Consider the following 27,080-nt stretch of genomic DNA (forward strand, 5'->3'; position numbering starts at 1 on the left):
GAAAATGCAACATTAGACAGTTTGTTTTCTATTGCTGATTATGAATAGCTGTGGCATTTTGGAATTCTGAAATTTTAATAATTAAATCTAGAGGGATTTCTGCCAAAAGCCACTGGGTTCCGACTTTCGCTTGTGTGTCTCTGGGATCATGGCTGTTAAACAGCTTAATCAGTAGCTGGAGGGACCATTTGTGGGCGGTGACTCAGGGTCTCTTTGGGTTGGGGAGGACAAAGGTTGGTTCTACCCCCATCCTATGAGGCCCCTCGTGTCTCATCACTGCTGGCCCACACCTGACGTCCAATGGCCTTTGGAAGATGGTGGCCACCGAGCTGCCAGGGGGAATAGGCGGAGGGATGGCACCTTTTCCCATCTGGGGTGGCCCGGCGCCGGTAACCTAGTGTGAAGTCTGGACACATTTCTGCCAAAAGCCTCTGGGTTCTGAGTTTTGCTTGTCTGTGTTTGGGATAATGGCTATTATGCAGCTTGATCAGTAGCCGGAGGGCTTAGTCCTTCTTTTAAGGTTGGTTTTGAGTCTATGAAGTTCCTGAGCTATTGTTCATCCATGAAATAGTGTATTGTTCCTTCAAGTTTGAGTGAAAACTTAGTTCAATAAAATATTCTTGGTGCAGCGTTCATTTCATTGAGCTTTTTCACTATATCCCACCACTGTCTTCAGCCTTGGATTGTTTCATTTGATAAGTCTGCTGTAAACCTAAGGGATGCTCCTTTGTATGTGATTTCCTTCTTTGACCTTTCTTCTTGCAGTTGTGTCTCTATCTGTGGCATTTGTCCTTCTGATTATATCTTGGAGCCTTTTTATTAGTGTCTCCTTTAGCTGGTACTCTTCAGGCTTCTTGGATCTAGATGCATTTTCTAGGTCTGGGAACTTCTCAGCAATGATATCTTTAACTGTTGCTACTTCATTGGGGTTGCCTCCCTGTCCTTCTGGTACTCCCATGATTCTTATGTTGTTCCTCTTGAATTTGTCCCCTAGGTCTCTTATTTGCCCGAGCACTATTTTGAGGTCTTTTTCCTTTATATGTTGTTTCCTGTATGCTTTCTGCTCATCTTCAAGCTCACTGATTTTTCCTTCAGCTGTTGTCATTCTTCTGTTGACAGCCGCCATTGAGTTTTTAATTTCATTTACTGAACCTTTATTAGTGACAGTTCTGTGTGTAGCTTTCTTACTTCTGCTCTCATTTCTCCCTGTATTTTGTTGGCTGTTCATTCCACTGTTTCTTTCATGTCCTCCTTTAATTTTACAGATAAACATCCTCAAAATTTCATCTCTGAATTCTTTATCTCAGAGATTGTATTTGTGGGTATTCTCTATTTAGGCTTCAGGGCTCTTTTCTTCACCCACTCCTCGTGGTGGGGATCTGCGTTATTTCTTCATGTTGTTGTGACAGTATGAAGGTGGGTCCCTCCAGTTCACTATCACTGACTCCCTTCTGTTGCAAGGGAGGATTCTAGATGGGCTCAGTCACTGGTGGTCTCCTTTTATCCCTTTAAGAATACTCCCTCTTTGTTGCTCCACTGTGCCTTATGTTGGGCCACTAGTGAAGCTTCAGAGGATATGTTCTTTTACATTAGGCTTGTTCATATTCTTGTGTTCACCATTATTTTGGTGAGTTTTGGGAGTATTTTGATTGAAATAGCCAGTGGACTATTGGCCTAATGTGTTTGGGATAACCAGGCTCTCCTCGTAATAATCAGGTAATGGAGGCTGAGATGTGAGTCCAAAGTGCAGGGAAAGGGAAAAATAACTGCAGCTGCCCCTGAGGCCATGCCCACAGTACCTGTTGGGGAGGGGTCACTTCGGTACCTGCTGAGCACTTGCAGCTCACTTCTGATGCATTCATGCACTTTTTTAAAATTAATTAATTAATTTTTTAATTAGTGAATCACCGTGAGGGTACAGTTACAGGTTTATACATTTTTGTGCTCATGTTTCCCCCATACAAAGTTCGAGAACCCATCACTTCACCAGTGCCCATTCTCCACCACCAGTAAACCCAGGGTTCCTCCCACCCTCCCCAGTCCCGTCTCCCCCCACCCCAAACTGCCACTATGGCAGGGTATTCCCTTTCGTTCTCTCTCTCTTATTAGGTGTTGTGGTTTGCAATAAAGGTGTTGAGCGGCCATTGTGTTCAGTCTCTAGTCTACATTCGGCACGCGTCACTCCTCCCCCGCATGACCTCCGACCACATTTTACTTGGTGTTCCCTTCTCTGAGTTGCCCAGAATGAGAGACCAGCTTCCAAGCCATGGAGTCAACCTCCTGGTACTTATTTCTACTATTCTTGGGTATTAGACTCCTAGTCTATTATTCTATATTCCACAGATGAGTGCAATCTTTCTATGTCTGTCTCTCTCTTTCTGACTCATTTCACTTAGCATGATACTTTCCATGCTGATCCACTTATATGCAAACGTCATGACCTCATTTTTTCTAACAGCTGCATAGTATTCCATTGTATAGATGTACCAAAATTTCTTCAACCAGTCATCTGTTCTAGGGCACTCGGGTTTTTTCCAGATTCTGGCTATTGTAAACAGTGCTGCAATGAACATATAAGTGCAGATGTCATTTCGACTATACTTTTTTGCTTCTCTGGGATATATTCCCAGCAGTGGTATTGCTGGGTCAAATGGGAGCTCAACCTCTAGTTTTTTGAGAATCATCCATATTGTTTTCCAAAAGGGCTGAGCTAGTCGGCATTCCCACCAGCAGTGTGGAAGGGTCCCTTTCTCCCCACATCCTCTCCAACAGCGGTTGCTTTTGTTCTTTTGGATGTGTGCTAGTCTCTGTGGTGTGAGGTGGTATCTCATGGTTGTTTTGATATGCATCTCTCTGATGATTAGTGATGCAGAGCACTTTTTCATGTGCCTTTTGGCCATTCGTATCTCTTCCTTGGAAAATGTACGATCATCTAATCTTTGATAAGGGAGCAAGAGATGTGAAGTGGAGCAAGGAAAGCCTCTTTAACAAATGGTGCTGGTACAACTGGACAACCACATGTAAAAGAATGGGCTTAGACCTCAACCTGACACCATGCACAAAAGTCAGATCAAAATGGATTAAAGACCTCAACATCAGACCACAAACCATAAGGTATATTGAAGACAAGGGCGGCAAAACCCTCCACGATATTGAAGATAAAGGTATCTTCAAAGATGACACGGAACTAAGCAATCTAGTAGAAACAGAGATCAACAAATGGGACTACATTAAACTAAAAAGCTTCTGCACCGCAAAAGATACAGTGACCAAAATACAAAGACTATCTACAGAATGGGAAAGGATATTTACACAATACCCATCAGATAAGGGGTTGATATCAATGGTATATAAAGCACTGGTTGAACTCTACAAGAAGAAAACATCCAACCCCATCAAAAAATGGGACGAAGAAATGAGCACTCATGCACTTTCAAAAGACTTGTGGTGGTCCCCTTTAATCAGGTGCTCACGGGGCCCCTCAGCTGAGAAGGCTGCTCTAAATTCTTGAGTTTTGTGCTGGAGCACCAAAATTCATTGGAAACAATTTGATCTTTTGGGATCTGGCTCCCCTTCCCCCACAACACCCAGGATCTGGCTTTAAAAGTATGTTACAATTGGACAGTATTGTATCCAGAGATAATTTTTCTCTAATTATGAGATAAGAACTTTCTACGTACCCTATCCAGTGTTCCATGAGTCTTAAATTTTTCCATTCTGGCCTCATTTTATTCATAGATCCAGTTCTTACTTTCCCCCTTCAACTAATTTCTTCCAAGAAGTTTAGGTTCTAGGCCAATAAGATTTGTTTTTTCTCACTTTCTTCTCAAATTATATCAGTATTTTTCTGTTTTTTTCCTAAACACTGACATATTTAGAACTGAAAATGAAGATTTGTTGTTTTTTATTATTTCCTAACTGGTGATGTTTGATTGAGTCCACAGATTTTATATTTCCCTTAGGAAAATTGGGCATGGTCTGTAAAATTTATTTGAACCAGAGTCAGAGTGAAATATAATGATGTGAAGTATATCATAAAATACTGTATGAAAGTGTTTTTTAAAAACTATAATTTATATATTTTGTAATTAAAAATGCTTCTAGTTTTATTTCTTTTTTTTAAAATTTATTTATTTTTAATTAGTGAATCACCGTGAGGGTACAGTTACAGATGTATACACTTTTGTGCTTATGCTTCCTTCATACAAAGTTCGGGAACCCATCACTTCACCAGTGCCCATTCTCCACCACCAGTAAACCCAGCATCCCTCCCACCCTCCCCAATCCCATCTCCCCCCACCCCACCCTGCCACTGTGGCAGGGCACTCCCTTCTGTTCTCTCTCTCTAATTAGCTGTTGTGTTTTGCAACAAAGGTGTTGAGTGGCCACTGTGCTCAGTCTCTAACTCTCATTCAGCCAGCAATTCCCTTCCCCCACATGGCCTTCGACTGCATTAAAGTTGGTGATCCCTTCTCTGAATTGCCCTTTCCCCAGAATGTGAGGCCAGCTCCAAGCCATGGAGTCAACCTCCTGGTAAACTTATTTCTACAATTCTTGGGTGTTAGTCTCCCACTCTGTTATTCTATATACCATAGATGTGTGTAATCTTTCTATGTCTGTCTCTCTCTTTCTGATTCATTTCACTCAGCATGAAACTTTTCATGCCGATCCACTTAAATACAAAATTCATGACCTCCTTTTTTCTAACAGCTGCATAGTATTCCATTGTATAGATGTACCAAAGTTTCCTCAACAGGTCATCCGTTCTAGGGCATTCGGGTTTTTTCCAGATTCTGGCTATTGTAAACAGTTCTGCGATGAACATACACGTGCAGATGTCGTTTTGATTATACTTTTTTGCCTCTCTGGGATATATTCCCAGCAGTGGTATTGCTGGGTCAAATGGGAGCTCAACCTCTAGTTTTTTGAGAATCGTCCATATTGTTTTCCAAAAGGGCTGAACTAGTCGGCATTCCCACCAGCAGTGTGGAAGGGTCCCTTTCTCCCCACATCCTCTCCAACAGCGGTTGCTTTTGTTCTTTTGAATGTGTGCTAGTCTCTGTGGTGTGAGGTGGTATCTCATGGTTGTTTTGATATGCATCTCTCTGATGATTAGTGATGCAGAGCACTTTTTCATGTGCCTTTTGGCCATTCGTTTCTCTTCCTTGGAAAAGTTTCTATTCATTTCTTTGCCCCATTTTTTGATGGGGTTGGATGTTTTCTTCTTGTAGAGTTCAACCAGTGCTTTATATACCATTGATATTAACCCTTTATCTGATGGGTATTGTGTAAATATCCTTTCCCATTCTGTAGATAGTCTTTGTATTTTGGTCACTGTATCTTTTGTGGTGCAGAAGCTTTTTAGTTTAATGTAGTCCCATTTGTTGATCTCTGTTTTTACTAGATTGCTTAGTTCCGTGTCACCTTTGAAGATACCTTTATCTTCAATATCATGGAGGGTTTTGCCGACCTTGTCTTCAATGTACCTTATGGTTTGTGGTCGAATGTTGAGGTCTTTAATCCATTTTGATCTGACTTTTGTGCATGGTGTCAGGTCAAGGTCTAAGCCCATTTTTTTGCATGTGGTTGTCCAGTTGTGCCAGCACCATTTGTAAAAGAGACTTTCCTTGCTCCACTTCACATCTCTTGCTCCCTTATCGAAGATTAGATGATCATACATTTGGGGTTGTGTGTAGGGATATTCCACCCTGTTCCATTAGTCTATGGCTCTGCCTTTGTTCCAGTACCATGCTGTTTTAATTGTTACTGCTTTGTAGTAAAGTTTGAGGTTGGGGAGGGTGATGCCTCCCATCATCTTTTTCCCAAGAATTGTTTTAGCTATCCTTGGACGTTTGTTGTTCCATATGAATTTTAAGATTGCTTGATCCATTTCTTTGAAGAATGTCATGGGTATCCTTATAGGGATCGCATTGAATCTATATAATGCTTTGGGGAGTATTGCCATTTTGACAACATTGGTTTTCCCTATCCACGAGCAGGGTATATGTTTCCATTTCCTTATGTCTTCTTTGAAAAAATGCTTCTAGTTTTATTTCACTCGATTACTTAAACCTTTGAAATTTTTATGACTATGAGAACCTGGCGAGCTACCGAGAGTTTCCTGCCCTCACAGAAGAGCCTGGCAAGCTCCCCGTGATGTATTCATGTGCCAAATACAGTAACAATGATGGGTGTCATTCCCCTGACCCTGAAGAGCCTCTAATGTGGCACCGTTGGGAAGGATGCGTAAAGAGAAGCTGCTAAAATCTCAGGGCTAGGACTAATGGAGATGTTACTGGGCCTGCTCGAGCAAATCGATGATCAACAGGATGACAGTGATACAGTGATTTGAGTTTTATGCATTTATAATATATATATGATTTAATTTACATTTCTTATTACAACATATATCTCACAAAGGTGTTAATAGAATCATTGTCTGAGCATTTACTGAGCTGTTAGGTGCTAGATGAGGCTTCAATGCTATTGATTCCACTCATTGAACTTAGCGAACTTCTACACAACTTGCCCATCTAATTTTCTGCGTTCTTACTGGGCTGTCAGTACTGTGCAATTTGGAGATATTGCACAGTCATATGCTTCAGGAGCTGTGGAACTGGGATGATTCAGCAGCATGGCTTCTCAGCTAGGCCATTTATATGCTGGTTGAAGTGGGTATGGGTAGATAGCAGTGGGCCTTCCAACAGGGCAGGTACCCAGCCTCCCCATCCCAAGAAGGTTCCAGAGATCTGGGCCTGGAGACCTGTTTACTTGGTTCAATTCAGACACAGCATCTTTCCAAGCATCTTTTGTTTTTGTTCTTGTGCCACACCTGCAATTTCAGGGCTTTCTTCTGACTCTGCACTCAGGCATCACTCCTGGAAACACTTGGTGACCATATAGGATGTCAGGAATTGAACTTGGGTTGGTCATGTGCAAGGGAAGTGCCCTACCCACTGTGTTATCATGTTGGCCCCCAGGACATCATCTTAGTTTGCTATTATTGCAACTATACCTCACAGCTCACATATTTTGAATTATCTTGACTTTTCTGCTTTCTCTTCTTTTAGGTATTTTGGTGTCAATGTGCAAGTGGTTTGATTGACTCAATAATTCTCTTCTGGTTGCCCACAAAAACAATGGAGCATGGTAATGACTTAACTGTTTCAAATATTCAGGAAAGTGTATGCTATTCTCACATATGTCAATGTATCTATGTGTGTGTGTTTATAAAAAGAACTACAGGATACAAGAAAATTTAGAAAAATAAAATAATCACATAAATCTAATATTAGATACTCGATGTTAACATGAAGTTTTTTTCCAAAACTGATTTGGGTCTAATGCATCCAGAAATAGAAAATATATTTATGAAGTATTTTATATTGCAATGGATTACTGTATAAAATATAATCATTTTTCTGTAAATCTATTTAATGTTTATCAGATATTAAAGAGATATGTCTATTATTGAACATATTTAAACAAAATTGAGTCATGTGTTTATTTTATTTAAAAGACTGAGTTGGTCATTGCAGTCTTCCTTATAAAAAATGAGCAATATTTTTTTTTAAATGTTAGTAACTTTAAAAAAATTTTATATTTATAAAGTTGTTCATGATGATCTATTATATTTGTATTCCAACACCAATGCCACTACCATTATACTTTTCCACCACTATTATTTTCAAATTTCCCAACCACCACCCAAGCCTCCCTCAATAGCAGGTCCTAAATAATTTATTTTATATTGCTAGTTATGAATAATTAGCTAAAATGATCATGTTTTCTCTTTTCAGGTATAGTCTTACCAGGTGGTTATTCAGCAGGCTATTTATTTCTTGGAAATATCATTTATACGGTAAGATCATCTTTGCAAATTATGAAACATTGTAGACATGATGTTATCTAACTGGAATACATACTATATTAATAGATTAGAAGACTTTATATATAAAGAAGTCAACTCTTTCAAATAAATTTATTTATGACTTTATTAAAATAATAAAAAGCCCCATTAATTTAAGTCATTTCTACAATATTTATCGAATTTCAGAAGACCAAGAATAGCTAAGTTGCCCTTTGATTTATTATTTCAATATAGCTTGTTAACTGTTTTATTTATCTATTTATTTTGTTTTGTTTTCTTTTAAAACCCAGAGACACAGTCAATAGTAAAGTGTCTAGGGTATTTGCTGACTCTCAGGCTCCATTCCCAGCATTTCATATGGTCCCCCAAGTACTGACAGGAATTACGCTTGAGTGCAGAACCAGGAGAAAACCCTGGCAACACTGGAAATGTGACCATCTCCTGAAAAAATTAAAACCAGAGTCACTTGTACTTCTAATTAGAGTAAAATCATCCATGGATATCTGTAAATAATGTAGATATCAGTGCTGATGACATGGATTTTCACTATATACCAATGGCTTCCTAAACATTGAACAAATATTTATTGGAATGCATTCTATTTCTTTCACAATGAAAATCTAGCAAAATGTTTACCAACCAAAATTTCTGTGATGCCTGAGTTCCCCAGACACGGAAGAGAACAGGGATAAGGGAGGGGATTTGAGTGGGATAGGCTGAAATGTTGTGAATTCTAATGGCAATTGTTTGATTTATTTTTCTAATCTCTTTCTTCCCAGTATGTAATTATTACTGTTTGTCTAAAAGCTGGTCTGGACACATTGTCTTGGAATAAAGTGAGTACTCTTCGGATTTCCCTTTGTCCAGTCTAGTTATTTGCATGCTGATTCATGATTTTAACTTTAGAGGAGTAACAAGTATATTTATGATATCTATATTTTACTTTCTTTTGTTTTGCAGATTGAAGAAATGCTTTAAACTAGTTAAAGATGTAGAATTTATCCAATGTTTTTAGAATACTCATCTTTGTCCCACCCATATATTTTAAATAGATTCAATTTATCTTGACATTAAATGAAATAACTCAATATTTTAATCAAAATATAGAATTGAAAATTGGCAAATATAGAATGAGAAAAATACATTTCTCATATCCTTCAATGGCAATTATACTGCCATTTTAATTAATTAATTAATTTATTTATTGCTTTTTGGGTCACACCCAGCGATGCTCAGGGGTTACTCCTGGCTTTGCACTCAGGAATTACTCCTGGCGGTGCTTGGGGGACCATATGGGATGCTGGGGATTGAACCCGGGTTGGCTGTGTGCAAGGCAAATGCCCTACCCGCTGTGCTATCGCTCCAGCCCCTATACTGCCATTTTTAAAGATTTTACTGTTGAATCACTGTGAGATAGATCTTTACAAAGCTATTCATAATTTGGTTTCAGTCATTGTATTCCAACCTGTATGACTGAAATTCCTCCACCACTGTACATTTCCCTTCATTTTTCTTCTCTCTCTTTTACTTTCTCTCTTTCTTTCCTTTTGGGCATTGTGATTTGCAGTACAAATATTGAAAGGTTATTTGGTATATCCCTGGTTATTTGGTATGCCTACTTTTAACACTCAGTACTTGTCCAGCGTGATCATTCCCAGCTATCATTGTCATGGTCCCTTCTCCATCTTAGCTATCCTCTACCCCACACACACCTGTGGCTGATTCCAACCACTGACCAGTCCTCTTAGAGGACTGTATTCCCTGACTGTGGATATGTTCTTCTCTATATATTTTTAAATATACCACAGTTGAATGCAGTCATTCTATATCTGTCCCTTTCTTTCTGACTCATTTCACTCAGCATGATATTCTCCAGATCCATTCATTTATAGTTTACTGTCATTTTTATTTCTTTAACTTATTGGTTTACAAGAATATGTTCATAGTGTATCTGAATTATTAAATAATTTAATTTAAATTAAAGATGAAAATAAATTGGTTAACATTTTAAATATTTTTCCATATCTTAATTTTTATACCTTATTTACTACATAATATTTCATCTAGACCCTTATTATTTTTATTATTTATCATTTATAGAATAATTAACTTTTGTAACTTTAAGCACTATAATCAATACTATTTTAAACACACATACACTGTGTATTTACAGATATACATATTGATTCTCTTAGAATATTATTAAAAGTGGAACTTTCAAAATAAACTTGTTTTCCAAGTTCAAACGAAAAAATTTAGGAGAAAAAATGAATTTTTATTAAGTTTGTCGGTTTTTAAGAGCCAAGACTATGAAGTATATAATTTCTTCTCTGATATAATTGATTTGCAATAACCCAAGAAGACAAGTTAAGTCAGAATAAAAGGGCACTCATGTTGACTTTCAATAATGTACAACTAAAATTTATATTAAATGCAATGTCATTTTAATTTTAAAATAAAAAATCAGAATTAAAAATTAAAATGCAGCAATAGAAAAACATTTAAGCTAGAGTTAGAAGTTGTACACAAAGGATTTATTAGCAATTTCTAAGACATAGTAATTATGTGTAGTTTCTCACATTAATGTAATATAAATATAGAACAATTATTTTCTATTTATAATTTTTAATTATTATCAAATTCTTTTCAGCACTAGTGTCTTTTTGTAGTTTTGGGCCAAACCCAGCGGTGCTCAGGGGTTACTCCTGGCTCTGCACTCAGTCATTACTCCTGGTGGTGCTCAGGTGACCATATTGGATGCCGGAGATCAAACATGGGTCAACCACATTCAAGACAAGTGACGCCCTACTCACTGAACTGTCGCTTCGACCGATAAAAGTGCATTTTAAAGAATTAAAGAGATTTCTCAGTGGACTGGAGCACATGCATTACATCCAGAAGACTCAGATTCAGTCCCTGGAACTTCATGGCCCCCAGAGTACTGCCAGTAGTGACCACCAAGCACTGATCCAGGAATAGTCCTTGAGCACTGTGTGTGGACCAAAACCAAACCAAAATAGGGTATCTTAGTTCCAAATTTATTTATATTATCAGCAGCAATGAAACTAATTTATAACTAAGTCATTATTTCACAGATAGATCAGATATAGCAAAATGCAGAGATGTTGCTTCTGGCCTAAAGGGTAGAGGTACTAAGCTTTTGTCCTCCAACAAGAAGGGGTTTAAGAAGGAGCTTGAGATCTGGATCAGGATAGAGGGGATTGATTCTAGATTTTGTATCTCTGTCTCATAGCAAGGGCTGGGAAAGGGCCCAGTGCTGCTTCAGTGCAGCTTGGGAAAGGGCAAGAGGACGGTGCTGGAGAATAACCAATTTCAGTACAAAGCCTGAACTAGGAAAGGGACAGGGCAACAAAATATCTTTCACAGTAGAAACAATGCATTTGTGTCATTTCCAACAAAGATACGTAAAAAATCCTCTCATGGACTAAAGAGATAATTCACTGAACCCTAGTATGTGTTTTGTATGCAGGAGCTCCATGCTTGAACCCTGGCACCGCAGACCACCCCCTCTACAACAGTTCTGCCATAAGCAATCCCTGAGCAAATGAATCAGGAGTAACCCCTGAGCACCACTGGGGGGCCCCCAAAACACAAAAACAAAGACTGAAGTATTTCTATGATATTTTTCTTTCTGCAGTATACTCATTTCGCAATTTGGGGAAGCATACTACTTTGGTTTGTGTTTTTTGTAATTTACTCTTTCTTCTGGTCCATCATTCCTCTTGCTCCTGATATGACAAGACAGGTTAGTTTTGCTGTCATTGGTGAGTACGTGTTTCTCATGAAAACGTATGTTCATTAACAATAAAGTTGATGTTACTTTCAAAAATTTTGGATAAGAAATAAAAACCAAAATTGGTATTTCAACTAAATTCTGATCAAACTGGTTGTGATACCCATTCTTTCCAAATGTTTTGTTTTCTGCACATAACTTATAAAACTTAAAATAATTTATAAAGCATCTAAAATAGTTAATATAATTGCATTGTAATGCAATGTATTCTGCCTAAATTGTTTGGAACTTAATAACACATGTATTAATTAAGAAAAAAATTGTATCCAAATTGTGTAGCCAAAATACACAATCCTCAAACTTCCAGAATCTTTAGTTTCTAAAGTATTTTAAAATTACACAAAAGCTGTTGTCTTCCCTGTTAAACCTCAGAAACTATATATATTTTCCTTATTCACATACTTGCAAGTTCTACTTCTTTCTTAATCTATTATGGGAGATTAAGCCTGCAAATGCTTTTCATGTGAATCACAGAGTTACACTTTTTAGTACTTGAGATAACCTTGGTCCAAAATCAATAGTTACCAAGGGAAGAAATCATGTCCAGAATCGCTCAGCAGAGTTTGTGGAAGACAAGTGAGGAATCTTTAGCAAGCAGCCTGCTCATTTTAATTTAATTTTATTATTTTATTTAATTAGAAAATACTTTTTCTATTTTTTAATTTTTTTTTAAATTTAAGAAATTTATTAGGTTTTATTTATTAGTGAATCACCATGAGGGTACAGTTACAGATTTACATATTTTCGTGCTTGTGTTTCAGTCATACAATGCTCTAGTATCCATCCCTCCACCAGTGCCCATTCTCCACAACCGATGATCCTAGTATCCATCCCACCCCCCAATCCCATCCCCACTACCCCACCCCGCCTCTGTGAAAGAAAATTCCATTTTGTTCTCTCTCTTCTTTTTGGTGTTGTGGTTTGAAATAGAGGCATTGGGTGGTCATTGTGTTCAATCTATAGTCTACTTTCAGCACGCATCTCCCTTCCTGAGCGGGATCTCCATCCACATTTTACTTGATGTTCCCTTCTCTATCTGAGCTGCCTTTTCCCCCAGCATGCAAGGCCAGCTTCCAAGCCATGGAGCCAACCTCCTAGTACTTATTTCTACTATTCTTGGGTGTTAGTCTCCTATTCTGTTATTTTATATTCCATAGATGAGCGCAATATTTCTATGTCTGTCTCTCACTTTCTGACTCATTTCACTTAGCATGATGCTTTCCATGTTGATCCACTTATATGCAAACTTCATGACTTCTTCTTTTCTAACAGCTGCATAATATTCCATTGTGTAGATGTACAAAAGTTTCTTTAACTAATCATCTGTTTTTGGGTACTCGGGTTTTTTCCATTCTGGCTGTTGTAAACAGTGCTGCAATGAACATATAAGTGCAGATGTCATTTCAACTATACTTTTTTGCTTCTCTGGGATATATTCCCAGCAGTGGTATTGCTGGGTCAAATGGGAGCTCAATTTCTAATTTTTTTGAGAATCGTCCATATTGTTTTCCAAAAGGGCTAAACCAGTCGGCATTCCCACCAGCAGTGTAGAAGGGTCCCTTTCTCACCACATCCTCTCCAACAGCGGTTGCTTTTGTTCTTTTGGATGTGTGCCAGTCTCTGTGGTGTGAGGTGGTATCTCATAGTTGTTTTGATCTGCATCTCCCTGATGATTAGTGATGTAGAACACTTTTTCATGTGCCTTTTGGCCATTTGTATCTCTTCCTTGGGAAAGTTTCTGTTCAATTCTTTGCCCCATTTTCTGATGGGGTTGGATGTTTTCTTCTTGTTGAGTTCAACCAGTGATTTATATACCAGTGATATTAACCCTTTATCTGATGGGTATTGTGTAAATATCCTTTCCCATTCTGTAGATTGTCTTTGTATTCTGGTCATTGTATCTTTGGCAGTGCAGAAGCTTTTTAGTTTAATGTAGTCCCATTTGTTTATCTCTGTTTTCACTTGGTTGGCCAGTTGCATGTCATCTTTGAAGATACCTTTATCTTCAATATCGTGGAGGGTTTTGCCGACCTTGTCTTCGATGTACCTTATGGTTTGTGGTCTGATGTTGAGGTCTTTAATCCATTTTGATCTGACTTTTGTGCATGGTGTCAGGTCGAGGTCTAAGCCCATTCTTTTGCATGTGGTTGTCCAGTTTTTCCAGCACCATTTGTTAAAGAGGCTTTCCTTGCTCCACTTCACATTTCTTGCTCCCTTATCAAAGATTAGATGATCATACATTTAGGTTGTGTGTAGGGATAATCCACCCTGTTCCATTGGCCTGCAGGTCTGCCTTTGTTCCAGTACAATGCCTATTTAATTGTTACCTCTTTGTAGTAAAGTTTGAGGTTGGGGAGGGTAATGCCTCCCATCGTCTTTTTCCCAAGAATTGTTTTAGCTATCCATGGACGTTTGTTGTTCCATATGAATTTTAGGATTGCTTGATCTGTTTCTTTGAAGAATGTCATGGGTATCCTTATAGGGATCGCGTTGAGTCTGTATAATGCTTTGGGGAGTATTACCCTTTTGACAATATTGATTCTCCCTATCCATGACCTGCTCATTTTTTTAATTAAGAAATTAAGCTAATTAAGAAATTTCAGGGATAGTCTGAGGTAGGAACTGCAAATAATTAGAAAAGAGCCCCCCACTCCTTAGGATCAGAGAAAAGTGCTGAGGAAGTTCTGAAGGTAAATATTAAGGTTTGGTACTGGATAACAAATGGCCTCAGAGAAACCGTGGGCACTCAGTTCCAAAATCATTCTACTGGGGCTGGAGAGTTAATGCAACAGGTAGGGTGTTTGCCTTGCATGTGGCCCACCAGATTCAATCCTTGGTATCCCATCTGGTCTCCTGAGACCCATATCCTATATCTTGTATGGTCAAGGGTAATTCCTGTGTGCAGAGCCAAGAGAGTTCTCTGAATATTGCTGCTGGGTATGACTCCAAAACTTAAAGCAAATAGATAATTTAAAAAAAATCACCCCAGAGAAACAACAGCAAACTATTTATTCATTTATTTTATAAAGTTGTTCAACATCTTTATTAGTTTAATGGCCAATATTCAAAGACTGTAAAACCAAGCTCCTGGAAGAGAGCCACACAGTCTCTTGCCCCTACACATGACTGTCTTCACTGGGACCCCTTGGAGGGGACGGGTTGCAATTCTCTTCCCCCGCCCCAGCAGAGCCACGACAGTTGAGGACCTCCGGAACCCAGCTACAGCCATGCTCAGGGCCACTCTCCATATGTTTGGACAAGCCTCACGCATGGGGGGAGCCAACGGAGGAACCCAGGTGTGTGGGACCTGGGGCCAAGATCTCCAAGGCTGCTCGGATTGGGACTGGGCCTCTTCCACCCAGATCCCCCATTTTCTAGTAGCTCTGCAATCACACCCAGAGACTGCCCCTGGCGCCCTTTAATCCGATCAATGGCCAACATCCAGAAACTATAAAACCAAGCTTTTGGAAGCGCATGGCCGCAATGCGGCCACGCAACATCTAATAGCCTAGTTCTCCCTCTTGGGGAACTTAACAAGCTACCGAGAGTCTATTGCTTGCTCAGGAGAGCCTGGATAGCTCCATGTGGTGTATTCATACCCCAAATACAATAACAGATATATTCATACCTCTCAGAGAGCCTGGCAAGCTACCGAGAGTGTCCTGCCCGCACGGCAGAGCCTGGCAAGCTACCTGTGGTGTATTCGATATGCCAAAAACAGTAACAATAGGTCTCATTCCCCTGACCCTGAAAGAGCCTCCAATCTTTGGGAAAGATGAGGGAGAAGAGGTTGCTAAAATCTCAGGGCTGAGTATAATAGAGACATTACTGGTGCCCGCTTGAGTAAATCGATGAACACTGGGATGACAGTGATACAGTGATAAAGTTGTTCACAATATTTAATTACATTCAATATTCAAACACCAATTCCACCACCATTACAACTTCTCACCACTATATTTCCACGCCAAACCCCAAACTCTGCCCCCAAAGCAGAACCAAAATAATTTATTTTTTATTGCTTGTTATGAATAATCTGCTAAAAATGAGACAGAAAAGTTTTCTTAGAGGAAACTGTGTGAAGATTTTTGTATTTCACTCAGGAGCCATTAAGCCCTTCTATAAGAGATAAGTAACATGTTGTTAAAGGTTGATACTTGTGTGCTTATATCTATATCTGTATAAATATATTTCCCCCTGAGATTGGTTGCCTTCTACTTTAAACCCAATCAAATATGTGGTGTGCCACTCTTGGTATGTTGGCGTGGTCCAGGAATACAGTCACTCATGGGTGAGGCTCATCTGAGTGTGTGGAGAGAGGACTAGAGCATGGCAGTGGTTGAATTCTGTAGGGTTTCAATTGCTCGGGCTGGCTCTGTTGGTCCAGGGCGGGGCTTCCCCTGCCCACCTCCGGCTAACAGCAACCTAAAAGTTGAAACCTGTTTCATATTCTTTCTGAAGTCAGGTCCTTCTATATTGGAGGCAGAAGACAGGCTAAGGGAGACAGTTTATAATATATTTGACATACAGCATTGTGTAAGTTTTGTGTTCAATGTGATGACTTGATACATATTGTAAAATGATTTTCCCAATAAGGTTAGTTAGTTAATTACTCCCATATACTCCCTACTATGCTAAGAACAGTGAAGGTAATTATTCTTGCAAATTTCAAGTATACAGTATAGTTCTAAGGAGCTTTTGTGCTCAATGTTAGGCCTCAGAATTTACTCGATGGACAGCTGGAAGTTCGTGTCTCTGAATTTTTCCCTCCCATTTGCCTATTCCACAGCTATTTATGTAAGAATTTATCATGGGGGATCATATTTCAAGGCCTCAAATTACAACAGCAATTTGAGTTTATATCAGTCTAACTTCAGTGCCATACAAAAATTTCTGCTCCTTAACACAGTCTTGTTGGTGTCAAAAGTTGCACCTTTGCACATTGTGTGCTCAGAAATATTAGCTTATGTTTCTTTTAAATAAACATTGTCTCTAAATTACTCACTGTCACTGTCATCTCATTGCTCATTGATTTGAGTGGACACCAGTAACGTCTCTATTTTGAGACTTGTTGCTACTGTTTTTGGCATATCAAAGGTGCCACAGGTAGCTTGCCAGGCTCTGCCATGTGGGTGGGATACTCTCAGTAGCTTGCCGGGCTTTCTGAGAGGGGTGGAGTAACCAAACCTGGGTTGGCCTCATGCAAGGCAAATGCTGTGCTATTGCTCCAGCCCTCTCTTAATTATACAGAAAACAAAAGTGGAGTTAGAAGTTGAAGGTTCAATAGAACACTATTACTAGCCTTTACATTAACAATTGGTAGGGCTCTCAAGCATTTTTTACTGTAGGGCAAGTTTAGTAGCTAGTCATTTCCTCAACTTTTATCTATTTTCCTTGACAGAACTTTGATTTTAGCTTTTAGAATTTGTCCACTATTTTCTAGCCTACAGTGTCTCAGATGGGAAACTTGGTTGTGAATCTTATTGAAGGCTATTTAGTCAGAATATATAATTTGATATGCCAAAGAATATTGTATTTGATATGCCAAAAACAGTAACAACAACGGGCCTCATTTGCCTGACACCGAAGGAGCCCCAAATATGACAGCATTAAGATGGATGAGCAAGGAGGCTGATAAAATCTCAGGGACGAACTAGACTGCCAAAACGAAGAAAGATTAAAATGACTGTCTGTACTTTCAATGCACATACGCTGGCATTGGAAGCATCCATCGAGGACCTTATAGTGCAAGTGGAGAAGATCAAGTACAACATCATTGGTCTGACCAAAACGAAAAGGCATCAATCACATCATGACATTTTCAACATTGGAGAAGAACTGTTCTTCGGGACATGCAACAACAGAGGCATCCATGGCATTGGTGTCCTTGTCAACACAAACTTGGCCATGAGCATTGATTCATTCAAATGCCTAACAACTTGAATCAGATGATTATGCTTGAATAAATGTGGCTCACTGCTGGCACTTCTATCTTCGCCATCTACGTACCAATATCCAACTATGAAGAAGAAGAAATTGAGAAGTTCTACATGGAGCTGGAGAAGTTTTATAAAGAAGACGACACTTTCTACAAGATAATTGTTGGTGATTTTAATGCCAACATAGGACAAGAAGGTATCCCAAAGAATTCCACATTGGGTCCCATGGCCTAGAATGGAACGAACAGGGTGAGAGACTGTCTGAGTTCATCATGTCAACCAAGACCATCCATGGTAACTCACAGTTCCAGAAGGCCAAATCTAAATGTTGGACATGGGAGTCTCTCAGTGGACAGTTCCACAACAAAATAGACCACATCATATTCAATTGAAGGTTTTGCCTGACCGGTGTCACTACTGTCCCAAAATTCCAAATGGTATCGGACCACCTTCTCCTTCTTGCAAAATTCTACTTCACAGAGTGGGGAGAAAGGACTGCAAAGTTTAAGTTTAAGAAGAGAACTCCCAGAATGACCACCAACTGGGAGCTCTTTGGCACTATTGTGGCAACATGGGAAGATGCTGTCATTGCTGTCATCAACGAGGAATATGACTGACTGGTTCAGCACCTCCATGATTGTGCGAAAAATGCCAAGAGTGGGAAAGCCACAAACAGACGTCTGTCTTCGGAAACTCTTGAGCTCATTCACCAAAGTGGTTTGGCACGAGCCTCAGGCAACCACAAGCTAACGTCTGAGCTTGCAAAGCTGTGCAGAGAAGCGATAAAGGAAGTCCTCAAAAAGAAGAACAGCATGTTGGCCAATGCAGCAGAAGATGGGAAAAGTATTCACAATGCTCGCCTGTCCTTTACCAACTACAAGACCCAGATGACTGCCCTCCAACATCCTGATGATGGCTCTATCACATCTTCCAGAAGGGCAATGCAGAGGATTATTCACTACTTCTACTCAGATCTCTTAGACAGCCACGTCCACCTGCCCACATACCAAATTCCGCAGGATGGATATGTTATTCCCAACATCCTTCCTTCTAAAATCTGGCACACTATTTTGTCGGTAAAGATGTGTACAGCACCTGGTCCAGAGGTCAGACCCAAGCACCTGAAGAATCAGCCACTGGTACTCATCAATCTACTGGCTCGGCTCTTCACACCCTACATGTCCGAATGGAAGGTTTCATCCCAATGGAAAACCAGCAGGAAAACCATTTGTACAAGAATGGAGACATCCCCGACATCGGCAGCTATTGCCCAATCTGCCTATTGTCTGTCGTCTACAAGTTGTTCACTCGAGTCATCCTGAATAGAATAGGCAGAACACTAGATGAAGGACAACCATGCGAGCAAGCCAGGTTCCGAACAGGACTCGGCACGATCGACCATATCCACATACCGACCAAGCTCATTGAAGATTTGCAAGAGTTCAAAATGCTGCTCTAACATTCATTGATTTAAAGAAGGCCTTCGATTCTATTGAGACTGAAGCAGTCATTGAAGCCCTAGCCAAACAGGGAGTTCAAACTCAGTACATCAAGATCTTCTGCATGCTGTATTACGGATTCACCACCAGGATCTCACCATTCTACGAGGAAGTGATCAGTGATGTAAAGAGAGCGGTTCGGCAGGGTGATACCATTTCACCGAAACTCTTCAATGATACCCTCGAGAACATCATGTGACGGCTGGAATGGGAAGAAATGGGAGTGAAGATAGATGGCCGACAACTACACCACCTCCACTTCGCTGATAACATCACTCTCATAACACAAAACATTAGCCAACCAGCACAAATGCTGGATGACTTCTATCCAAGTGTGGAAAGGTTGGACTTTTTCATGAGCATTGTTTTGCTGAGATTTAGCTAAATCTCAGCAAAACAATGCTCATGAAAAATGAACTAGTCCCTGACATTCCCTTTGCTCTCAATGGAACGAACATCTCTGAATGCAGCAGCTATGTGTACCTGGGTCAAGAACTCAACATGAGGAACAACTTGGTGCCAGAACTGCACAGGAGGAAGAGAGCAGCATGGAACGCCTTTAAGAGCATCCAATAAGTGGTAAAGAGGACGAAGAACCTCCGGCTCTGGGCACATATATTCGACTCCACCGTTCTTCCTGCACTAACATACCCCTCAGAGACCTGGGCCCTACGCAAACAGGATGAGAAAGCTATTTGGGCATCCCAAAGAGGAATCGAAAGAGCTATGCTTGGAGTATCACGTTTCATGCAAGTGAGAAAAGGAATTCTGAGTTCCGACTTCCGTTGATGGTCAAGAATCAGGGACACTGTCTCATTTGCCAAGGCATCAAAAATCAGATGGACCGGACACGTAATACTATTCAGAGACCACCACTGGACTACAGCTGTTACCGAGTGGATTCCACGGGATGTCAAAGACCACGTGGCTGCCCACTATGAGATGGTCAGACTTCTTCATCAAAACCCTGAATGAACAGTTTGAGGCTCTTTTTGTTCCTGTAGCGAGCAGATATCACTGGGCTACACTAGCACTTGACAGGGATGAATGGAGGATGTTACTGTCGCCCGCTCGAACAAATCGAAGATCAATGGGATGACAAGTGATACAAGTGATTCAATAAGAAATTATTAAATAATGTTTCTCTCTGCTTCTTTTATTACAATAGACCTTATTTATTCATTTTTCAGGGTGTATTTTTTTCACACCCGATAGTGCTTAGGGCTTACTCTGCTCTCAGGTATCACTTCTGGTGGTTCTCAGGAGACCTTATGGGATGCTGGGATCAAACCTCAGTGAATTGTATGCAAATGCCCTACCTCTGTAGTATTACTCCACCCCTTTTTCTCTGCTTATTTTGAAATTCTTGTTGACTTTTTAAAATGTAGTCATTATGAATTACAAGATATTCATGACCGGGCTTTAGACACACAATGTCCCAACACCCAATCCCTTCACTAGCATCCACTTCCCTCCACAAATGTTTCCCTCCCACCCACCAGTCTGTCTTTGTGACAGAAACTTAAAAATAATTTTTTAAAATAAAGTTTAGGCACTGTGGTTTTCAGTACTATCACTGATAGGGTTTCATGCATAACACTTCACTATCTTTGAGCTTCTTTTCCTGAGTGGCCACTTTCCACCTTAATTTTCCTCGTGCTTTGTTTCCTGTCCTAACCCCTTACCCCACCCCTCCTAGTGGTAATCTTCCTACTAAAAAACCATTCCTCATATTCTTTATTTCTATTGCCTTTGGGTATTTGCTTCTCTGTTACCCTACTGGGCTTTCTAATAGCCCACATATGAGAGAGATCATTCTATGTTGGTCTCTCTCCCTATGGTCAAAAGGCATATGAAAAAAATTGCTTTGCACCACTAATCAGGGAAATGCAAATCAAAGCAATAGGGAGACATTACCTCATACCAGAGAAACTGGTACACATTAAAAAAACCCCAGAACAACTAATGTTGGTATGGATGTGGGGTAAAAGGGACCCTCATTTTCTGCTGCTGGGAATGTAGACTAGCCCAGCCATTTAAAAGCAATATGGGCTCTCCTCAAAACAGGAATTGACACCATATGACCCAGCAATTCCCCTTCTTGGAATATACCCCAAAAGCCCCAAATCACTGCAGAACAAAACATTTACACTCCTATGTTCATTGCATCACTCGTCACAATAGCCAAAACCTGGAACCAATCCAAGTGTCCAAGAACAGATTACTGGGCAAAGTAACTATGGTATCTATACATAATGGAATATTATTGTCATAGAAATATGAAATCATGCAATTTGATGTTCTGAGGATGGACCTGGAGAGTACCATACTGAGTGAAGTTAGTTAGAAGGAGAGGGACAGACACAGAATGATCTCTCATTGACTTTTGGAAATTTAATAATAATGGATCTCAACGTGGTTTTTCACCACATACTTGGTGAAGTACACTGAGATTTTAGACGAGAGATGGTGTATTCATGGTGTATGGCCATAGACTTCAATGAGTTTTTAAAATGATCATGTCTTTGAGAGCAGCTAGGAAGTATTGAGCCATTGTCACTTCATGTCATGTTGTCACTTTATGTGACCTACTCCCTCATCTCTCTTTTTTGTCTGGCCCTTGCGTGATGTGTATGTTGGTCAAATCATTGATATCCATAGGACACAAAATCTCTGCTCTTTATTTTGCAAACATGTTTTTTTTTAATTTTTAATTAGTGAATCACGGTGAGGGTACAGTTACAGGTTTATACATTTTTGTGCTCATGTTTCCCCCATACAAAGTTCGAGAACCCATCCCTTCACCAGTGCCCATTCTCCACCACCAGTAAACCCAGGGTTCCTCCCACCCTCCCCAGTCCCGTCTCCCCCCACCCCAAACTGCCACTATGGCAGGGTATTCCCTTTCGTTCTCTCTCTCTTATTAGGTGTTGTGGTTTGCAATAAAGGTGTTGAGCGGCCATTGCGTTCAGTCTCTAGTCTACATTCGGCACGCGTCACTCCTCCCCCGAATGACCTCCAACCACATTTTACTTGGTGTTCCCTTCTCTGAGTTGCCCAGAATGAGAGACCAGCTTCCAAGCCATGGAGTTAACCTCCTGGTACTTATTTCTACTATTCTTGGGTATTAGACTCCTAGTCTATTATTCTATATTCCACAGATGAGTGCAATCTTTCTGTGTCTGTCTCTCTCTTTCTGACTCATTTCACTTAGCATGATACTTTCCATGCTGATCCACTTATATGCAAACTTCATGACCTCATTTTTTCTAACAGCTGCATAGTATCCCATTGTATAGATGTACCAAAGTTTCTTCAACCAGTCATCTGTTCTAGGGCACTCGGGTTTTTTCCAGATTCTGGCTATTGTAAACAGTGCTGCAATGAACATATAAGCGCAGATGTCATTTCGACTATACTTTTTTGCTTCTCTGAGATATATTCCCAGCAGTGGTATTGCTGGGTCAAATGGGAGCTCAACCTCTAGTTTTTTGAGAATCGTCCATATTGTTTTCCAAAAGGGCTGAGCTAGTCGGCATTCCCACCAGCATTGTGGAAGGGTCCCTTTCTCCCCACATCCTCTCCAACAGCGGTTGCTTTTGTTCTTTTGGATGTGTGCTAGTCTCTGTGGTGTGAGGTGGTATCTCATGGTTGTTTTGATATGCATCTCTCTGATGATTAGTGATGCAGAGCACTTTTTCATGTGCCTTTTGGCCATTCGTTTCTCTTCCTTGGAAAAGTTTCTGTTCATTTCTTTGCCCCATTTTTTGATGGGGTTGAATGTTTTCTTCTTGTAGAGTTCAACCAGTGCTTTATATACCATTGATATCAACCCCTTATCTGATGGGTATTGTGTAAATATCCTTTCCCATTCTGTAGATAGTCTTTGTATTTTGGTCACTGTATCTTTTGCGGTGCAGAAGCTTTTTAGTTTAATGTAGTCCCATTTGTTGATCTCTGTTTCTACTAGATTGCTTAGTTCCATGTCATCTTTGAAGATACCTTTATCTTCAATATCGTGGAGGGTTTTGCCAACCTTGTCTTCAATGTACCTTATGGTTTGTGGTCTAATGTTGAGGTCTTTAATCCATTCTGATCTGACTTTTGTGCATGGTGTCAGGTCGAGGTCTAAGCCCATTCTTTTACATGTGGTTGTCCAGTTGTGCTAGCACCATTTGTTAAAGAGGCTTTCCTTGCTCCACTTCACATCTCTTGCTCCCTTATCAAAGATTAGATGATCGTACATTTGAGGTTGTGTGTAGGGATATTCCACCCTGTTCCATTGGCCTGCAGGTCTGCCTTTGTTCCAGTACCATGCTGTGCAAACATGTTTTTCTTTTTTAATGTTCCTCAGTTATTTCTGTCTTCAAATTTGCTGTTATGTAGATGGATATGGGTGATCTATTGATTGCTGAAAGAAAAGTATTAAAGTTCTCTACTATTATTGTATTGTTGAGAATTTATTCCTTCAGTTTTGTTGATACTTGATTTAAAATTTAGGTGCCCCAGGGTCTGGAGTATAGTACAGCCGGTACTGCACTTGGCTTGCACGCGGCTGACCTAGGTTCAATTCCCAGCACCACATATGGTCCCTGAAGCCTTGCCAGGAGTGACTCCAGGGCAGAGAGCCAGAAGTAAGCCCTGAGCACTGTTGGGTGTGGCATAAAGCAAGCAAACAAATATTAGATGCTCTAAATTTAAGTGCAATATTATCCTGATTAAATAACCCTTCAACACATTATACCATGACTTTCCTTGCTTTGCCTGACAAATTTACACTGAATGTCTAATTTATCTACATATAGGCATTCCTGCTTTCTTTTTACAACAATTTGCATGTAATAATTTTTTCTACATCTTTGTTTTCAACTTATGTGTGTACTTAAAGCTAATGTATCACTTTTATATTTTGAATATCGCTTTTTCTTCTGCCAAGGACTATTGAGGATTATGATTTGGAATTCTGTTAATAATAGTTTCATGCATAGATCATTACAATGCCACACGCACAAGCAGAGTGCCTGCTTTGAGTATTGCTCTTTCATAAACCCATTCAGTCATTGTCTTTTCAGGCCCCCTCCCCCAAAAGTCATGCTAATCTATTGCACTGTAGCACTGTAGTACCATTGTTTATCGATTTGCTTCAGCAGGCCCCAGTAATGTCTCCATTGTGAGACTTGTTGTTACTGTTTTTGGCATATTGAATACACCACGGGTAGCTTGCCAGGCTCTGCCGTGAGGGTGGGATATTCTCGGTAGCTTGCCGGGCTCTCCACCCTGTAGCAATTTGCCAATTTCAATACTGGGAACCGGAGCCAGAGAAATAGTACAGTGGGTAGGGTGTTTGTCTTGCACAGGGCTGACCACCTGGGTTTGAGTCCTGGAATCCCACATGGTCTCCTGAGCACTGCCAGGAATAATTGCTGAACACAGAGTCAGGAGTAAATCCTGAGCAATGGATTTATGCCCCCACCTCCAAAAAAAATTTCCGTATTGGGGACCCCCATTATTCCACATGAAGACATGTTCTCAAAGGAGAGGCCACTTGGATGAGGTTTAGTCTTGTCTTTCTAGTTGGGAACAAAAGAAACTGATGGTAGATAATTTTTTATTGAATGCTTAGTAAGTAATAGGTACTTATTCAGAGTGTTTTATACACAATCCCTTAAACAGTCTTATCTAATAGGTTTTTAATTTTTCTCCACCAGGTGAGTTACAAATGAGAAAATTGAGGTTCAGAGGGGTTATGTAACTTGTCTAGTGAGACTTTATAATTGTAACTTGGCTGGAATTATAATCACCTTAATCTATTGCATTTAAAGTAATTATAGCTAGGTACAGACTTATGGTTGCTTTTAAAACAAAATTAATAATACCGTAAGTTCTTGAAATAGGAAGCATTGAACACAATGCAGAGTCATGTGGGAAAGATGCCAGTGTGGTAAGGGGGCAAGATGGGAGCAGGGGGCAAGAAGGGAGAGTACTTAGGCCATATTTTTTTTAGTGGGTTTAACATAGGAAAGTTAAAGCAGTGCAGAATGAATAACCTAGTATTGGCTAGATTCAATAATTTTGGCTGACTTTGAGCTACAGATGTAATTTCTAGTTACCTGACATATGACTGGGTTGATTGGTAGAACTACTGATTCCTTAAATATATTGGTCAGATAGAGGTGATAGGCACCGAATTTGTTGTTTTGCATATCAAGGAAATGTTTCCAGCAGAGCCTTTGGTTTTTCAAGGAACAGGGAACTGACTGGCTTTGGAAGCACAGTCACTCTCCAGTTAGAAAAAGAGGATATTGCTAAACCATGCAAGTGATATAAATGAAAGAGAAAAGCAATATAGGATTATTAGTGCTTGATGGAGTTGGGTGTGCCTCAGGGGCATTGTTGTGGGAGTAACTCAATAAAACTAAGCTCCCTGCAGGAGGAGCAAGGACAAACTGATGTTATCTAACATATATCTATATCTAGATATCGATATGCAGCAAAGAGCATCAAATAAGTATTATATTAACTAATCAGCTACCTATTGGTTTGGGCAGGATGAAAAGTGAATCTCCCAAGTTAATATGATGGTGTAACTTGGGCCAAAAGATGGTACAGTCAGTAAGGCTCTTGTCTTGCATATGGTTGATCATGGTTTGATTCCTAGCACTAATCACAGTTCTCCAAGCACTGTCAGGAGTGACCTGGAGTATACAGCCAGGAGCAAGCACTGACAGCATGGTTCCCCAATTATATATACAGTTCTACACAAAACATCAAGCAATTCCACAAAGTTGTATTTCTGGGTTGTACAATATCAAACAATTCTTTACTTCCAGAGTGTACATTTATTTGATCAAAATACTATTTGACTGTGCAGTACACTGTTAAGTTAGTTAACACTATACTCAGGTTATATGCAACTATGTTGATATAGTAATTTCAAATTCAGTTGACTGAGATTATATTGTTTCTGTTATCTCCAAGAAGAAAATTTGGGGGCTTTGGGCTAGAAACTGAAAGCATTATTTTCTATTTAATATTGAAAAACTTAAAACTTGTTATTTAAATGCTCTTCATTTTTGTTTACTTGCAGGCCAGTGTGATCCTGCTGTGCCCATACTTCTGGCTGGGTTTAATAATCCCCATATTGTGCTTGATGATACATCTAATACGGAAATTGTAAGTTAAAATTGGGGGAGGGAGGCAGATACTCTGGTAGAATGTGTGATGGTGGAATACTATACACATGAAATTATCATTATTATCATTAATAATATTATATGTTATGGTTCATCAAATTAAAAAATACATTTTAATGCAGTGGTAACCAAAAAATGTAATGTCATGGTTAATTGCGCTTTCCCAAATGTCTTTTAGATTAAACTAAGTACCACTTTATGAGTATAAGAAGTGAGGGTGATTTTAATTTTTATTTGTCATTGAAGGGTCATATTGGGCCTTTCAAATACTCAGTGGTTTCTCCCAGTGCTGTTCCCATAACGACTGTGGGGAGTGCTTGGCAGATCCTGTAACAAAGCTATAATGCGGCTCTCAGGGGAGAAAATGCTCCAAACCTTTAAGCTACTTCCCTGGCTCTTGTGGTGCTTTTATTTATTTATTCCCATTTTACTTATTTTATTTTTAAAATTTTATTTTTATAAAGTTGTTCACAATAATTTATTACATTCAATATTTCAACACCAATCCCACCACCATTATACCTTCCCACCACCATTATTTTGGAATTTCCCACCACCACCCAAGCCAGTCCCAAAGGCAGATTGCTAAATAATTTATTTAATATTGCTTGTTATGAATCACTTGTATCACTTGTCATCCCGTTGATCTTCGATTTGCTCGAGCGGGCGCCAGTAACGTCTCCATTCGTCCCTGTCGCGTGCTAGTGCAGCCCAATAATATCTGCTTGCTCCAGGCACAGGAAGAGCCTCAAATCGTTCATTCAG

General features: G+C 39.7%; 1 protein-coding gene across 1 annotated transcript in view; it reads left to right on the plus strand.

The window, feature by feature from the left end:
- Positions 1-26,648, plus strand: part of LOC101547660 (phospholipid-transporting ATPase IB-like) — a 151,961-nt gene extending 125,313 nt beyond the window's left edge. Inside the window, exons 29-34 of the mRNA XM_055127367.1 lie at positions 7,071-7,182; positions 7,827-7,861; positions 8,650-8,706; positions 11,529-11,655; positions 26,210-26,295; positions 26,562-26,648. Of these exons, the coding sequence (XP_054983342.1) occupies positions 7,071-7,182; positions 7,827-7,861; positions 8,650-8,706; positions 11,529-11,655; positions 26,210-26,295; positions 26,562-26,648 (504 nt within the window). The remainder of the gene's footprint in view (positions 1-7,070; positions 7,183-7,826; positions 7,862-8,649; positions 8,707-11,528; positions 11,656-26,209; positions 26,296-26,561) is intronic.
- Positions 26,649-27,080: the final 432 nt, after the last annotated feature.

Source organism: Sorex araneus, chromosome 1 (assembly GCF_027595985.1).
Source record: "Sorex araneus isolate mSorAra2 chromosome 1, mSorAra2.pri, whole genome shotgun sequence".
NCBI lineage: Eukaryota > Metazoa > Chordata > Mammalia > Eulipotyphla > Soricidae > Sorex > Sorex araneus.